This window comes from Conger conger, chromosome 6 (assembly GCF_963514075.1).
Source record: "Conger conger chromosome 6, fConCon1.1, whole genome shotgun sequence".
NCBI lineage: Eukaryota > Metazoa > Chordata > Actinopteri > Anguilliformes > Congridae > Conger > Conger conger.
In genome coordinates, this window is record NC_083765.1 from 33,544,841 (window position 1) to 33,561,916 (window position 17,076).

The 17,076-nt window shown below is 46.3% G+C and overlaps 1 protein-coding gene across 1 annotated transcript in view; it reads left to right on the plus strand.

Moving 5' to 3' along the window:
- Window positions 1-17,076, plus strand: part of lrba (LPS-responsive vesicle trafficking, beach and anchor containing) — a 207,041-nt gene that overhangs the window by 137,911 nt on the left and 52,054 nt on the right. The window contains 3 exon segments of the mRNA XM_061244631.1: window positions 15,942-16,059; window positions 16,301-16,374; window positions 16,376-16,400. Coding sequence (XP_061100615.1) covers window positions 15,942-16,059; window positions 16,301-16,374; window positions 16,376-16,400 — 217 coding nt within the window.

A 17,076-nucleotide genomic window follows, 5' to 3' on the forward strand; every position in this document is an offset into this window, starting at 1 on the left:
GAGATAATTTCAGTCTCGTGCTGTTTCTACTCTTCAAATGTCCCACGTTATCAGTGGATGCTGAAGAGATGTTTGTGTTGAACAGTGAGGAGACAGGCTGTGCACCGGCCTTTGATCTCTGAGTTTGTGGTTGGAGATAGACAGTGTCCCTGTGGGAGATGTGCTGCTACCAGATCCTCCTGCTTTGGTCTGGGTCAAGAGCTGTGCCAATCTCCCACAACACCTGCTTAGAGTCACCTCTCCCTCAGTGCAGACGGGTAGATTAAATAGTTTTGTTCTTGCTTGTGTTAAGCCTTTATTTTTGCTTGTGGGGATCTTCAAAAGGCTAGGAATACTGTTGTATAATTATTATGTGGATTTGGTAATCAAAGCCATCCATCTGAAGTGGTAGGGGAAGTAGAATGGGGAGGGGGGGGGGATGAGAAAGTCTGGAGTAGTTTTATTTTAGCGTCTGTTCGAGTTATCATGCGATGTACCTCGAAGCGAGCGATAAGCAGGAATGTCGGCTTTTCTCCTGGCGGAACCGTAAGACGCGGCTCGGAAAAGCGGCTCGCATCTCGGCCGTCCCGACATGCGCTCCTCCGTCTCCCTCCAACTCCTGGCCCAGCTGCTCCCGCTACGGGAGGCAGCCTGAAAAATCGTCCGACTGCGCTAATTGCTTGGCAGGACCCCTCTGGCCCCTCACTGGGAGACCCGATGAAGTCATGGAGCAGATGTGCTTCGTCCTCGCTCTGAGGCCCGGTGCGCCACGGCGGAGGGCTTACGGACAGTTGGTGCCCTTCCACTCTCTGCGTTACGTGCAGTGTTCGCATCTTTTCCGGTGTCGTGTCTGGTGCAAAGAGAAATGAGGAATCGGGTGCGGTCTGGGAGGTGTGGGGAAGGGAGAACTTGCTGGTGGTCAAAGGTGATTGGCTGGCACATTATGCTGCTTAAATGTCATTGGGCATCCATGGTGAGCAGCTGTCTGCCTCATCTAGAAATGGCAGTGACCCCAAAATGTTCAAAATATTTGACATTTGCAAAACAAGATGCTCACAGTGAATAATGCTGTACTTACTGATGGTGTACCACATTTTCCTTGCTGTTTGTGACACTTCTGGAGCTGCATATACATTGACATTTTAACTTTCTTAAGTTAATTGTTTATAATGATTATCATTTCCTGATATATAAATGAATAATATTGAGTATTTATTATAAAATAAAATTTGAATTAAAACGGCGAAGTGTGTAGAGTACAAGCGCGTAGCCTTTGGGCAGATTTCTGTGGCTCCCGCATGAAGGACTGGGCAGAGTTCTGCCACTCGTACTGTAAGCCTGTGGCTTGTTATAGCGACGTGAGGAGAAACACACTGTTCTGTGGGGCTCTCCAGCGCGGGAAGGCAGCCCTGATGGCAGGGGGAGACGGCTGGCTGGCTGGGGTGTCTGGGCGACCTGAGACTGCGGCTGACAGTCAGGGAGCAGTGTGACGGCGAGCCGTGTGACAGGACGTATTGATTTTTCAGTTAGCTCTAAGTACCGCACGCTATGGATAAAAGGCCAGCCAAGCAGGTATGTCATTATCAATGAGCCCTGGAAGTGTAGCCGCAGCCCTCCTTCATATTCCCCCCCCCACACTCTCCCCCAGGACTGACAAAGTGCATCCTGGGACGCTCGATAAATCGCTTAGGCTCATGGTGAGGCCTGGGATTCTCTCTCTCTCTCTCTCTCTCTCTCTCTCTCTCTCTCTCTCTCCCTCCCCCCCCCCTCTCTTTCTCCCCCTCTCCCTCTTCCCATCTCTCTCCTCTCTCTCTCTCTCTCTCTCTCCCTCTCTCTCTCTCCCCCATCTCTCTCTCTTCCCCTCTCCCCCTCCATCTCTCCCTGTGTGGGTGGTTTGGGTTTGTTTTCGGCTCTTGGTCATTGTTTCCGTCGTGCTGTATACTCTGCCCGTCGTCCACCCATTGGTAATATTGAACCAAACACTCAGTGTAATTACAACATGTGAAAGGCATTCAATGTCCCCTTACCAGCGATACTGTCATTATCATTAGAGCTATCAGGCTATTGAATTCTGACCTCCCCTCATGTGCTGGGTAACAAGATCAGGCTTTAAAATCTAGCTTTCCGTCTGCTTTTAAAGGAATACTTGCAAAGGAGACACACAAGTTCCTCTTCTTTTTTTGTTTGACTTTTCCCCCTTAATAAGTGCCATGGATATTCATCAAAACATTTCCCCAGCAGTTATGCTGTGCCTTCGTCCAATCTGCTCCAGGTGTCAGACCTACTTCACCAGATCATGTACAGATGTACGGAAAGGACATATGTGAACAATTCAAAATTCCAATTATTCAAAATTATTTAAACAACATTGGGGAAAAAATAACACACAACACATTTCTTGGAGCAAATGTTTTCCTTTGGCTCCTGGCCATTGTTTCTGATGTTCTGTCGAACGGACGTATACTGTCTGGTCAAAACACGCCGGCCGCATGGCTCCTGTACCTCGCTCTTGCGTATTATTGTAGGTCTGATGGGAAGGGAGACCTCCGTCTCTCCTTATCTACCCTCTAAACACATCAATAACCCTGATATATTCACTCAGGACCCGCGCCGTCTTACATATCTGACTGGGGTTATCCTAACGGAAGATGAAGTGGTACAGTGTGATTGAGGTCACTGATCTTGTCTCCTGATAAGGCCTTCATTAAGATTTGATAATAGAATTCAGCTGGGAAGAGCGCCGCGTTATCTTCCCGAGTCAAGGAGAGCGCCCGGGGGAGCTCATTCTCTTTACGGCGCGGCGACCGTCATTTTCCCCGCCTCCAATTTATGGTCCTGACCGGAGGTTCCGTTCCCCCCCAGGTGAAGATGTTTCGGGCGTGTCGACGGGCCGTCGCCTGCCTTTTTGTTTACACGCCGAATACGAGATGCAGAGAAGTGGCGGCCATGTTGCGTGGCTGATGCTGGAGTGGGACAGTCTTAAGATGGAAATAATGCTGTTCAGTTGTTGAAATTGAGATTTTATCAGCAGGGAGAATAATGAAGACTTTTTGACTCTTAGGTCAGAAAACTCAATTTTAAATATGTGGCGCATGGACAACGGCTTCAAGTCCAAGTCCAAGTACTCGACTACAGTACATGGCCTATTTTTACCCCATTTCTTTGCTGTGTTTGCACAATTCTGGGGTTGCTTCTGCTTTGTTGTTTGGCCTAAATGTGTTGCAGGATCAGCCAGCGACACAGATTAAATTTTCATGAAAGAAAAGCGTAATCGGCAGTGACAAGCAGGGGGAAAGATTGTTGCCACTTGGTCATCACGAGGAAGCACTTAGACTTGGTGTCAGATCCTGTGCTAATGATGACTAATCTCTCTCTCCTCACTCTCCCCCTTGTGCCTCTCTCATTTTCTCTCTCTCTCTCTCATGCTCGCTCCCTTGTGCTTTATCTTTCTCTCGCTCTCTCTCTCTCCCTCTCTCACACACTCACACACTCTCACAGTTCAGTTCAGTTGAATTCAATTCAGTATACTTTATTGGCATGAAATAAGCTCAGTACATTATATATGTACAACAAAAATAATTAAATGGTAGGGAAAGAAATATTGAAAGCATAAAGCAAGAAAAATAATAACATTTAAAAGTTTAGCAGGTTATATGTTGATCTGGGTCTCTTTCTCGCTCTCTTCATCTCGCCATTCAATTCAAAGTTGCTGTGTTCGCAGGACAGCTAGAGCAGAACTATCGAAAACTACATACCACTTTTATGCTGCATTGTAAATGAATAATAGTCTGCATTGTGATTTACGTTATGAAGCGATAAATAATAGTAAAAGTAAGTCAAATAGATGGACAATGAAGGATGTAAACAAACGGCCGGCCCCATAAGAAACGCCCTACCTGTGCGTGGCCTGGGGGTGAGACGTGGTGGCGTGTGGGACTTCTCCCACGGCAGAGTGCGTCTCGCGTTGAGGCCAGACCATCCATCCTGCCAGGTCTGAGGTGCTGAGGGCAGCCTCCAGACACGACCCAAGCTAGACTTCCCTGATTGATTCTCTTCCTATCATTTATTCATTCAGTCGCTGGCTGATGGAACCGACAAAAGAGAGTGTGGCCGGCTGATGGATGGGCATGGTTTAACATTCCAGGCTGACCAGCCCTGTCTGCTGTTGTCATCTTTCCTGGCGTACGTCTGTGCTCCCAAATGGTCATTTTGTTTCAGGCAATATGCACTTCTTGCATTATTTATTTTATACTTAATAACAGTTTTTGTTATTTTATTGCAGGTTGAAGTGCATAGCTTACAGTCAGCATAGTATGTGTTTGCATAGCTCCAAGTTTGCAAATCCCTTTTTGAGTCTCATTTGTGATTTAAATGGAGAAAAGGAAAAGGAGGTGCATTAGCTGGCCACTGCTCTGCAGTGCTGCCCATGACGGCGTGTGGCTTTGGAAACTCAACCAAAATTCAGTTTTCCCATGAATCCCTGTTCTCAGCTTTGCTTCCTTCACATGCTTCCTTGGGTCTTCAGCAGCTGTGCTGTATTTTCAAGCTCGCAATTTTGTTTCAGTTTTAGTGTGCTGCCTTCTCAAAGTCTAAGATTTAGGGAGAGAGGTGCTCTGATAGAATGTCAAGGGTCTCCCAGGCTCTTGTGCCGAGAGCAACAGTGACCTGCTGTATGCTATAAACATCACACTCAGCCCCTGTCTGCACCAGTGCTCCCAGTCAGATTCTGAGAGACTAGCTGCATTACAAGTTCATTCCTCTGTGCGATTCCTGGGAGTCAACAAATGGAATGTAGAATAGCAATATAGGCTTTTTTATCGAATTGGTGACATTAAACTAATGTATTTTGAACGTGTAACTACATGTTTTGTAAAATGGCTATCTCAAAAAATGGAAAGCAAAGGCATGGAGTAATGTCGTTCGACAGTGATATTGACGCCATTTTCCGTGCCGTCACTGTGTAGTTGCCTATCCTGCACGGTTGTGTGGAGCCGACATGGCCGCTTATTAGTGCAGCCAGAGCTATTATGTGCAATGAAGGATCCAGTCTGGTTGAAATGGCACATCCAGGGGGGAGGTGACCGGTCAGTTGTGACTGCTTTGCAGGAGCACAATGGGATTAAAGGACTTTGAACCCCTTCTTTACCGCAAAAGTAAGCATGTAGCAAATGCTGGAAACACTCTTAAACTTCCTGAAGAACTTTTGTACGCAGAGTATGACCTACAGATCTGTGTTTGAGGAATGTTGTGCTTCAGATATTTCCCATTTAATAGACAGAATGGATTAATGAAAGTGGATTTATTTTTTTGTGGTATTTCTGGTTGTGAATTTGTATGGATGAACCTAATTATTTTGCTGAAAACAGAGTATGGCACATACTGCAATGTATTAAAATATACTATACTCTTATGATCAGAAAAGACATTAAAGCGACTCAGTACATAGTCGAATATACAAATCATTTCTGCTTTCAGGTATTGAAAAACATTTTTAAAAAGACATTGCTGTGACATATTTATCATTGTATTTTCCACATGTATACAATATACTGCACTATATTCCATTTTCATAAGGGTGACCACAACTTTTTTATGCTCACAAGGAAAAATACCCCTCTTTGTGCATTGGAGAGAAAATGTTTTATACACCTAAGAGCACACTTCCTCAAGTGGCTGTAAAGACGTTTCCTGTCTGTGAGCTGTACTTTCACAGAGGGTGTCTGGAGTCGGGGGTACTGTACATTTTGGTACGCTTCTGGAGCTGACTCACAAAGAGTTACTATATCCCTGCAATTGGCTTAAATCACTGCCATGTCACACCAAATTGGTGCTGCATGGTGCAGAATCATAGCCACGTCTTGCTAAATCATAGCAGTAGCATGCTAAATCAGAGCAGTATCATGCTGAATTACAGCAATATCATGCTAAATCATAGCTTTTGTATGCCAGATATTAGCCGTTTCATGCCAAATATTAGCCGTTTCATGCTAAATCATAGCTGTTTCATGCTAAATCACGGCTGTTTCATGCCAGTTTGTAGCTGTACTGTATGATATGAACTCACTGCTGTGTCATTATAAATAATAGCCACATCATGCTCCATCACAGCCAAAACCACAGCTTTGTCAGGCAAAATCAGAGTAAGAATGGCAGGAGATGCCTGCATGTGTCTGGTAATGATTATCAAGGGAAGGTGAAATGTGATATTTCTTCCCTTCCCAGAAAATATGCTACTTATGTTCTTTCCTGCTTTCACTCCGGTGTTAAGGGCGGTGGAAAAACCTCTAAACCTGTCAGATTAATTGATCTAATGACAACATTTCAGCAGCCCTCTTTGAAAGCAGTCTGTCCAATGGAAAAGCTTGCTGGCAAAAAAAACCCCAAAAAACCTTAGACATAACCTTTTAGTAATCCTGCAAACTTCCTCCATATAGTCCACAGGAACATCCAGTTAATTAATATTTAGTTCTTCATTAATATTCACTTTTTTGCCTTTAATGACACAATTTAATATCGCGTTGGTGTGCGTCCTTGCGTGTGTGTGTGTATGTGTACGTGGGCGTGTGAATACATATGTATGTAGCCTATACTTTTCCTTGGTATATTTTTCACTTATATTTATTTTCTTATGATCGCTCTTATTGTGTAAGTAAATATAAACTGTGGGAGTTTATATTTTACAGGAATGCCTTTGGAGCCTCCTTCCTTGAGAGGCACTTTGCACATAAAATTTAATTGCATTGAATTTAAACACTGTCATGTTTCAGACCAAAGTTAACGACTTGGTATATTTGCCAAATATGTAGGTTCAGGGTCGAGAGTCGAGTCTCAGGAACAATATTTATTACGCCCTTAATATGTGGTGTCTTCGATTGAGTCACCTTAAAATCCTCAGATCCCCAGGGATCCTCTCTCAGGAATCCCGCTCTCCCCTCGACCTCAATGCCTGCAGCCCTGTCCGCTGAGGGCAGGGGGTTTTCCACCCGCCCGCTTCCAATCCAATTAAGCCTCCAATAATGGGGGGATTAGGCCCAAGCCTGCCCCTCAGTAGCATCACCGCTACACCGAAACACCATTTTGAAGGAGCGGGGGGATATTTGAACGGAGAAACTAAGGGAGATAATGGTGTCTGCACGCTGCCGTTTCAGAGGAAAGCGCGAACAATGGCGGAGCGCTGAAACACTTTCTCCAGGGCTCCTGCCGTCTCCTTGATTCTCCCTGCTCCCCATCAGCCCTGCTTCGCATGAAGCCAGCCCCCGCCCTTTGCTTCAGCGCCATACAGCTTCAGGTTTGGTAAACTGCAGCCATTAAAATGAATTCGCATTCGCGTTTCGAAAGGAATTCAAATTAGCATTACGGCTAACACTTTTCCGGCCGAACGTGTCGCGCAGCTTCAGAAAGCACCTGTCGTGCGCGGGAGACCGCTTCGTCTGCTCGGAGCCCGGCAGCGTACTCGTGAACGGCGTTTACAAGCGCCGGGGTCCCCGTCCGCGCCGTGTTTCTGCGACTTGTTGGTTTTGAAGCGCTAATCACTCCCCCGAGCGGGCTGTTAAAGGCGGCGAGGGGGCCTGCCTGATTTGCGTACGTCCGATGGATTTCACGCTCCTCTTCTCCGCCCTTATGTCACCTTATCCTGCTTTTATTCCCATTTATTCCGCAGTAAGAGCCCGTGCCCTTATCAGCTCCGGGGTTAAAGCGCCTGCAGTCTGAGCTGCGGGGGGACAGGAGTGCCTGCCCTGAATGGGCTGCTGGTGGGAGGGGGGGGGGGGCTCTTTCTGGTGTCTCTGATCTCTATCTCTGTATAATTGCTTAAAGAAAGAAAGAACAAGCACATTTCCTCCCTACAGCCAAAGTTCTCTGACGAAGTCCTGGTTTGTGGCGAAATTGTTTGGTTTTTAATAATTTTTTGTCAAATATTAATGATTCTTATTTCATTTATTTGAAGCCTGACGGCTCACGGTTGTTTCCTTCTTGCCCCGTGTGCTGTCTGATTACAGGCCGGGTCTGTTCCTCTCCTCCCAAACACAAAGCCTCGCAGTTGGGCTAAATGTTTAATGAGTCAATGCATTAAAGGCTTTTGCTTCTTTTCCAATTAACCCCAGGAACATTCTGGCATTTTAATAAATCCACACAAGGATTTTTTTTTTTTGTTGGAGCTTAAAAGGCTAAGCTGCTGCACAGTGTGAGGAAAGTGAAAAGACCAACCGGTTAGCAAACACACTGAAAGGAACAAAAAGCCTCTAATCCTCATTAGGATAAATTCAGCCCGAACTTCCCTGAGAGGCCCACTGAAGGGGGGAGCGTCCTTCACCAAGTCTCAGGAACCTCAAACAACCATGCTCGTCCACAAGTGTGCACACATCCTGGCTTTCTGTTTGAGGGTAAATTAGGTTCATTATTTCAGTGACACCTCAACACTACTCGAGTAGCATATTTATTTTTTTATAGAGTGTTTAAACTTGTTTAACCTGTCATTGGTCTGACTCCTCCAAAGTGGAGATTAGCTCCTTTTCAGCATTGCAAGAGGTATTAGCTGCTGAAGAGTTGCTGATATTAGGCCTTCTAGGATTGAGAAGCAATTGAGGAGCTAGTGATCTTTGCTGTATGTGTGCATATACTATATTTATATCAATACTGTATATGTAGCTGTATTCCATTCAGTACAATTTTATTTTCAATGTCAGACAATTCAGGAAACGTATATTTAACGGAACAAGAAAAGCCTCCACCACAACATACACAACATACTGTATAATATCAAATCTATCAGTATTTGTCCAGTCTTTATTTTGTGCACCCTACGGGTACTAACAATTTTAGTCTTCCGTCCTTCCAATCAACAAAACAAGTTACAGATGTGTTCCTCCCAACACAAGTCAATGACGTTATGTTAGAACCCTTCAGAAGTGCCTTCAGAAATAACCCTTACTGTAACATTCAAAGAAACAACTGCCCAAATACACCATAGCTGCCTTCCAGGGTTCTAAGCTGACTGAAGGAGATATTTCTGATGAGATGAGATATAAGATAATTCAACTGCATAAGGAAGGTGAAAGTGAAAAGAAAAGAAATATTGCAAGATACAGAGGAAATGGGACTCCTTATAACAGTGCAAGAACTGATAGACTACCAAGACTATCAGCATCACAAAGGCCGTAATTAAATATGTTATGTTTCAGAGACAGGAAAAAAAAATCAAGCTCCACCCTCACTTTGGCATGATTGAGGTTCAGTGCAAGTTTGGAGTTGGTTATTTGGTTTTGACTGAAGGCATGATGGATGCTTATAAATATGAAAAAATCTTAACATATCATGCAATACCCTCTAGACAATATTTGATTGGGAGCAAATTAATTCTACAGAAGATAATGATCATAGACTAAGAAGATCAAGCTGCTGGTGTTCTCTGAAGAATGGACTGGCCACCCCTGCTAACTGCTCACCATAGTATGTATCATACTCTCTTCCTCTTGGACAGAACAGGACCCTACTTCCAATGCACATCACAATTCCAAATGGCTAACACCCCACAATCCCAGAGCTTGGGGAGGGGAGATGGGACTCTCCTCTCCCTATGTTTTACTGGGCGCACGGCTAATACCCCACAATCCCAGCGCTTGGGGAGGGGAGATGGGACGGTGTTTTACTGGGCGCAAGGCTAACACCCCACAATCCCAGAGCTTGGGGAGGGGAGATGGGACGGTGTTTTACTGGGCGCAAGGCTAACACCCCACAATCCCAGAGCTTGGGGAGGGGAGATGGGACGGTGTTTTACTGGGCGCACGGCTAACACCCCACAATCCCAGCGCTTGGGGAGGGGAGATGGGACGGTGTTTTACTGGGCGCACGGCTAACACCCCACAATCCCAGCGCTTGGGGAGGGGAGATGGGACGGTGTTTGACGGGGGTAATTGGCTCCAGGGGGCCGGTGGTGGTGAAGCAGAACCCAGGCCTGCCGCTTGTTAGGCTCCACACTCATCTGATCGGCTCGTTTGCTGATGAGGCGTGACGTTTCGGGAGCCCGGAGGGCCAATCGGCGGCGCTCCGAGGGCAGGACGACGGGGAAGGCTGTCGTTCCCGGCGGACGCGTTCGGAGACGCCTCTCGCGCCTGTCCGTGTTCATCAGCCTCCTTCTTGTCGCGTTTGTCCGTTCTCTCGTTACTCGCAAATGAGCCGGCCGCTCGGGGGATCGGCGCGCCTCCGTCTGTTCGCAGGGTCGCTGCTCCCGCTCCGCCTCGTGTCTCGCCTCAGCTTTGAGCGCTGGAACGATGAACGGCGGGCGCTGACAGACCGTACTCCCGCTCTGTGACATCATCTTCACCGTTCTCTCGCTGTAGCCTCTCTGGCTGTGTGTACACCAGACGAGTCAACTCCTCAGCCTTCACCGTGGTCTTTTCTACTTCCTATCCAGCGCAATTCCGTCTCTGTGATAAAATGACAACTTGGCTCGGCTGAGGCAAAGAAAGCAAATGGATGCAAATGAGTCGGTTACTGTCGGGGAAGTGTGAAGACTGTGGGGCAGTTAGGACGGATCACTCCCGACTGCAGCCGACGGTACCGCTTAGACACCGGTGTTCCGGGCCTTTCTGTCAGTGCAGTCACAGCTGCTGCACGATCCTTCTAAATGTAGTGAAATGCCATTGCATTCAGTTCTGTTTACCTTCGTCTTCGTGTGACTGACCAGAAAAGGGCAACAATAAAAATGAGATCATAAGCACTGGCAATAATATATATTTTTGCTTTTACCAATGTCTTTAGTAAAAGGTTTGAAATTCCATTGCTGCACTTGCCAAGCTAGTTGAGCTGATCACAGCCAATGTATGAGGCTGCAGCATGGGGTTTTTCTTAGCATGCTACGTTTCCTTCATTAGTCAATCTGCGCCCAACGGAATTACCTATGTTTTCGAAACATAGTATTTTTACTCTTTCTTCAAACAAGATTTGGAGAAAAATGCATACAGTGAGAGAACCTGAATGCTGGTAGTGGTCTGTGAGTTGCCTGCGCAGTATCACATTAGAAAGGGAGCGTATTCAATTTATACTGAATAAAAATGGAAGTAATTGTGAATCTTGGGGCGGGTGGTGTGATTTGAAGGGGGTTTGTTTTGGGCCAGCAGTTCTGCATAGATAAGTCCAGAGGTTTATGGTCTGAATTTTATCAAGTTTTCCAATATTGCTCAGGCCTCCCTCCCGCTGATGTTGATTGATTAGCCCCTTTCCTACTGCTCATTAATTTCATCACCTTATCTTTTCCTCCACTTCATCTGACCAAAAAAGTAATAATGAAACCCCCATCCATTATCCTTAAACTCGCCCAGTCGTGCGGAAACGCTTAATAACAGGATACAAATTGAACTTCAATCACCTCATTTTGGCGGGGAGGCAGGGCGCATATTAAACCGAACCTGGAACACGGCTGTCCACACCGCTGCCTCAGCCCCTGCGCACGACTCCAGCGGTGACGTCTCAAATTAAGCGCCTTTAAAGTGTCCTCATCGCCTCGTTTTGTACCAGCGGGGATTCTGTCTGCCACTGCTCAAACCCGCTGTCCCTTTCTTTTCTCTTCCTTGTTTTTCCAAAACCTTATCGGCCTGAACACACAGGGCCTACGTGTCTGCTCGCTAAGGAAAACAGGTTCTGTTCTTACTCTATCTTCTTTTTGTATGGGCACAACTGGAGTAGTTTGCACCCCCCCCCCACCCCCACCCCCCCTTTTCGGACATTTTCAATTAAATTCTATTCACTGGTGTCCGTGCCTGGTGTGGTTTGGAGAGGCGTCTCGGCGTGGCGGGGGGTGATAGAGTGGATAGAGTGGGCTCTTGGCTGGAGGGAGTGTGCCACAGCCCCTGGAACAGGCCTTCTCCTGACAGAGACAAATGACAGCACTCCGCGGCCACAATTGAGCAGAAATGGGCCAGCCGTTCTGCCTGAATAACCGCTCCTCGCCATTTGTTTGTTTGGCTCCATTTTGTGCTTTGAAAGGAAGCCCACAAACACACTCTGCGCTAACCAAAGGCTGTGAGCAGTGCGATACACTGAGCGTTTGCACAGAGCGCAGTGAGAAATAATTGTGTTGATCCTAATGCGTGTCAATATTCGACCTTGTCTCGCCATTATGCACGTACTGCCGGCTAAAGGTGCATCATCATAGAAGCGATTCATGTGCAATCAATAAAACTGAAGAGCCATCAAGGAATGGGGTTCTGCATTTATTTGTTTATGTTTTTATTATTGTATTTAAACGATATTCCAAATGCCTAATTTTGGATATGTAGTGCTGGTAACTGGACTCATCAAAACAAATTGCTGTTCATTCCAAATCATGTTTAACTACAGGCAATACTACCTTGTTCATGGAAGTAAAGGGTGATTCATACATTTTAATAAGACTGTAAGAATACATATCAGGAATATTCCATTACGTACAAATAGGCCCATCTCTTATCTACATTGACCCAACATGAAAGTGAATTTGAACCTGTGTATGACTGTGAGCATGCTGCTGGTCAGCCCTCAATAGCAGTGGTGAAGCGGAGGTGGTCTGGAGGAGGTACAGGGAGAGAACCGAGAGCTCCAAGTTTGAATTTTCAAATAGCTCACGTTGAAAGCCATAGAATGTGGGAATATCAAATTTGAATGAAAATCTATAGTCCGCCTTCCGCTCACCACAGACAGTAAGTCTGGGGTAGACCCCTACACAGCACAGATCACTCTGTCGATCTGAATGTCCCGTATGGTATACGTTTTCAGTCATGGAGAATGATAAGTGTGTTATTTAGCTTACAGTTGATTAGACTAGGTGGGGAACAATCTCCCCTGGAGCAATGCGGGTTCAGGGCCTTGCTCAAGGGCCGTACAGAGGTGCGGCTCTCATCGTGGCTACACCGGGGATTGAACACCGACCTTCCAGGTCCCAGTCATGTACCTTAACCAATAGGCTCCGAGCTGCCCCCTGTTAACCCTCTACTCCTCTCCCGAGGCACCCCACAGCATCTCTTTCCGGGTTTCACGCAACGGCGCATTGGTGAAGGCCAGCCCGCGTCTCCGATTTCACCCTGCGGCTCGCTCGTGACTTAATCACATTCGCTGCTCTCACCAGAGGAGAGCGTTTCGCGCTGACCTTCCAGGTCCCCCAATCTATCACCGAGGTGGGGGGTTGAGGGGGACGCATGTAGGTGTACGGGACAGTGAGTCCACGGCCCACCATTCTCCATACCGCCCACACGGGCAGAGCGCGTTCCTTTACTCTGGTGCATGATCACCGGTCAGGAGAAGGCAGCAGAGAACAACCGGCTGCCCTACCCCCACCCCATCCAGCCAGTGCTATTTACCAGGCCAGATCAGCGGACACAGCCATCTGGCACAAATATTGCATTGTGCAAAATGCATTGGTGGACTGTCGAACATCTGACTGCACAGAGAGCAGGCAAGGAGACTAAGCCATGTGCTCACGGTGATTAATGAATCAGACTGAGCCCATCGGCCCTCCGCATGTATCAATACCCCTCACAATCGCCATAGATAAACTACCGAAGCCAGGGAAGAGGTTGTCAGCTGAAAATTGCATCGCTTTGCCGAGCAGCTCTTCGGGCGAAATTTGAGGTCGAGAGGCCTTGTCATGTTCTCAGTCGTTGTTGCTGAAAATGAAATATGTTGCTCATCACTGCAGTCTCTGAGTGAAAGTGCTACCGTGGCTCAATTTCAGCCATTTTATTCCTGCTTTTAGGGAGTGGGGGAAGAATGTCCAGATTTAATGTCATATTTGCTCTCAAAACATTTTTGCTCAATGACTGGCTCCCTCAGTCATGTGGACACACTCAGTTCTTAAAACCCTTATTTTATTTAACGGATGATAATTAATTGCCTTAAAAATGAATGTATTTTATTGCATTACCTAAATGTAATTTAATATCAGAGTTTATCTGATATATGTACGTATATTGCTAGTTTGACCTGCAGCATTCTAGTGTTTTAGCTACTGATTGACATGAAGCTACAGATGACCATGGTGCCGTGTGTGCTGTGCAGTGCTTCTGATTGGTATTTTAGGCTAGGAGGGCTAGGCTATGTGTTGTTTATTTGATGCAAGTGGTTATTGCATGTCAATAGAACTGTTATATAATAAGCTATTTAACATTCGTTCTCAAACCACTTCGCAGGATGCAGTTAGCATTCAGTAGCCTAATAAACTGTCGGCCTACAGGCGGTTTGCTAAATGGCGTGCAACACTTTAATAAGCCATTTGTAAAAGTAGTGAATATTTTAACAAGTAGGCCTAATTTGCCGTGAACTTTTTATTTCAATGAAATGGCGAACAAAAAGGTAAATAGATATATAGATTGATTGATAGATGAACAAACAAATAAATAAAGCCCATAACGGTGAATTTCGGTAGGCTATGGTAACTGCTGTGGTGGGGTGGTTGCCATGGCGACTGATTGACGGGAGCTCGGGTGCCTCCTGGTCCTGGTCTCTGTCAGCGTGGAGGAGGAGGAGGAGAGGAGGCTCAGAGCTGAGCAGCGCTGCGGACGGGCAGATTCCCTTCTAATCCACATTTAATTAAACTCCAGAGACTGTGAAGTGAATCTTCCACGCAGGCGGACTCAACCCCGGGAGAGATGCGCGGTTCTCCAGAGCCAGGTCCCAGCTGCTCCTTCTCCGTCCTCACCTGCTTTAATGAGCGCTTTAAAGGACTCGCGGCGGCTCGTCCTTATTACAATATTTTTGATTAATGCTGTCCTCGGCCGCGGAGACGAGGCTAAAGTGGTCCTCCTCTCTGTTTGTCCCCGAACACCTCCGTAATTACGCTTCGAAATGGAGAAAAGCAGAAAAACCGGAGAAAAACGTATGGAAACAAAGAGAGCTGTTTTGGGGCGCAGGAGACGGGATTAGCGCCGATTGCGCGGGCAGGCACCGGCATCTGTGTCTGTCACCCGGTCTGACGGCCTTTGTGACAAGTTACTCTGACAACCGTTGGCTCCACAGAGAGATTAGACCCGAGTTCATCTGCGGCCTTTTTGTTTAGCTTTAGCTGACAAAATGATACTTAGCCTCTAACAGAGGAAGCCCTTTGCTTTTAGAATTACTGAATATCAGATTAATGGAGGCTTTAGCATAAAGGGAGAGACTCCTGTTTGTGTGGCTTTATAGCGGGCGCTGACCTGCATTAGGAGGAATTTTCTTCAGCCACAGAGGACTCGCCTCTCTGTGAAACGAGTCTGAACCCCGGAAAGCGGTTACATTCTAATACATTATTAATGGTACAGAAGCAGTTTACGTTGGCGTAGTGTTATCTGCGGATTGTTAACCGCAAGCATGTCACTTTTCATCCTGTTAATGGTGCTAACGCGGATTGCTTGTTTCAGATGTTGGTCTTTATTGAGGATTCTGTTTGGCAGATATTTCTTTTTTGTGTTCTTCCTCTGCATTGTTTTTTTTTCCCCCATCAGAACTCCCACTTTAAACAACGACAACAACAATGGCAATAATAATAATAATAATAATAATGAATTGTTTATATAATGTATACAATGTTTGCAGCCTAAATGCATACAGTAAAAAAAACAAAAAAAAAAAACAGCTACCCACCAGATACATAAAAAAGAGGTATTTTATAATGTGAAGGAGTGTAACAGTTTCTTCCTTGACAAGAATACCAATCAGTTGGCACTTAACTAAGTGTAATCTCCTGCCGTCCCCATCCCACACACTTAAACCCACTGAATAGGCCTCATTCTCTCTGTAGAAAAAATCATTTTTTCATCGGCGCTGATCATATACTATACATTAATCCTTCCCCCGGCTGCGATGCTTCATCTGTGGCTGATTAATGGAGCGCTCTCTCTCTCTCTCTCTCTCTCTCTCTCTCTCTCTCTCTCTCTCTCTCTCTCTCTCTCTCTAGTCTCTCTGGCTCTCTCTCTATCTCTCTCTCTCTCTCGCTCTCTCTCGCTCTCTCTCTCCAGATTCTGTCATACACCGAGGGGCTCCATGGGAAATGGCTCTTCAGCGAGATCCGCGCTGTCTTCTCCCGCCGCTACCTGCTCCAGAACACAGCCCTGGAAATATTCATGGCTAACCGGAGTAAGAGCTCATCCTCACCCCCGTCTCTTTTTTCTGTTAAACTCCAAACGGGAAGTATCTTAGTAATACCAATATGCTTTTTTCTATTCCACTCAAGATAACATTGTTGCCTTTAGGTGCACGCCTGGTCTTTGTACTCAGTATTGTGCGGTTAGAGCTCTCGATCGGTGTGTTGTTTCAGTAAACGAAGGGCTGTTAATTGCAGCTCTCATGTGATGTCATCTGTCTTGCTCCTCTGCAGCTTCCGTCATGTTTAACTTCCCGGACCCAGCCACCGTCAAGAAGGTTGTGCACCGTCTGCCCCGTGTGGGAGTGTGGAACCAGCTTTGGGCTGCCGCAAACCAGTAATCCTTCTGTTACTCCTCAGACCAGCTAACGCACCTTTCAGACCCAGTTCCAGTAACACACATTAAGGCTCCTCCCAGCCCAGCCAACACCTGCAATTCCTCTCTAGGTCAGGTAATGTACTACAACATTGAGGACTCCTCCCAGTGTAAATTGAAAGTCCTTTGAGACTCTCCCCACTTCTGGTAGTCCCTTTGATGCTCCTCCCAGGCTAGATAAAATCCCTAGACTCCTTCAAGTACATGTAGCCAACACACACTGTCATCTTGGCAGTCACTCCAGATTTAATTTAGCTCATATTAAGTACAGACTGGAAGTACATACTGGAATACATGAAAAGGATAGAGTGGTCTCCACATGTCGGTGTTAGGGTTGCTCTACTAGCTCCACACCAAGAGGGTCACATGCTTTCTCTGCTCTTATACAAACAGCGTTTAACTTGATAATTATTGAGAGAGTTTTGGGTCTGGGTGGCTCGGGTGGTTGCTGTCAGTCAGGGATATGTTTGTTATATGTAGAGGTGCTCGTGCAGAATCTGTCCCATTCACTATGAACTCAGCGGAATGTAAAGATAGTTTAAATTCCTGATACATATCACAGTCCTGATGCATAACGCCGTTGCCTCCAGTAATGAATGTTCAGACGGGTTTAATTTGGCCTGTGGATGTAGGA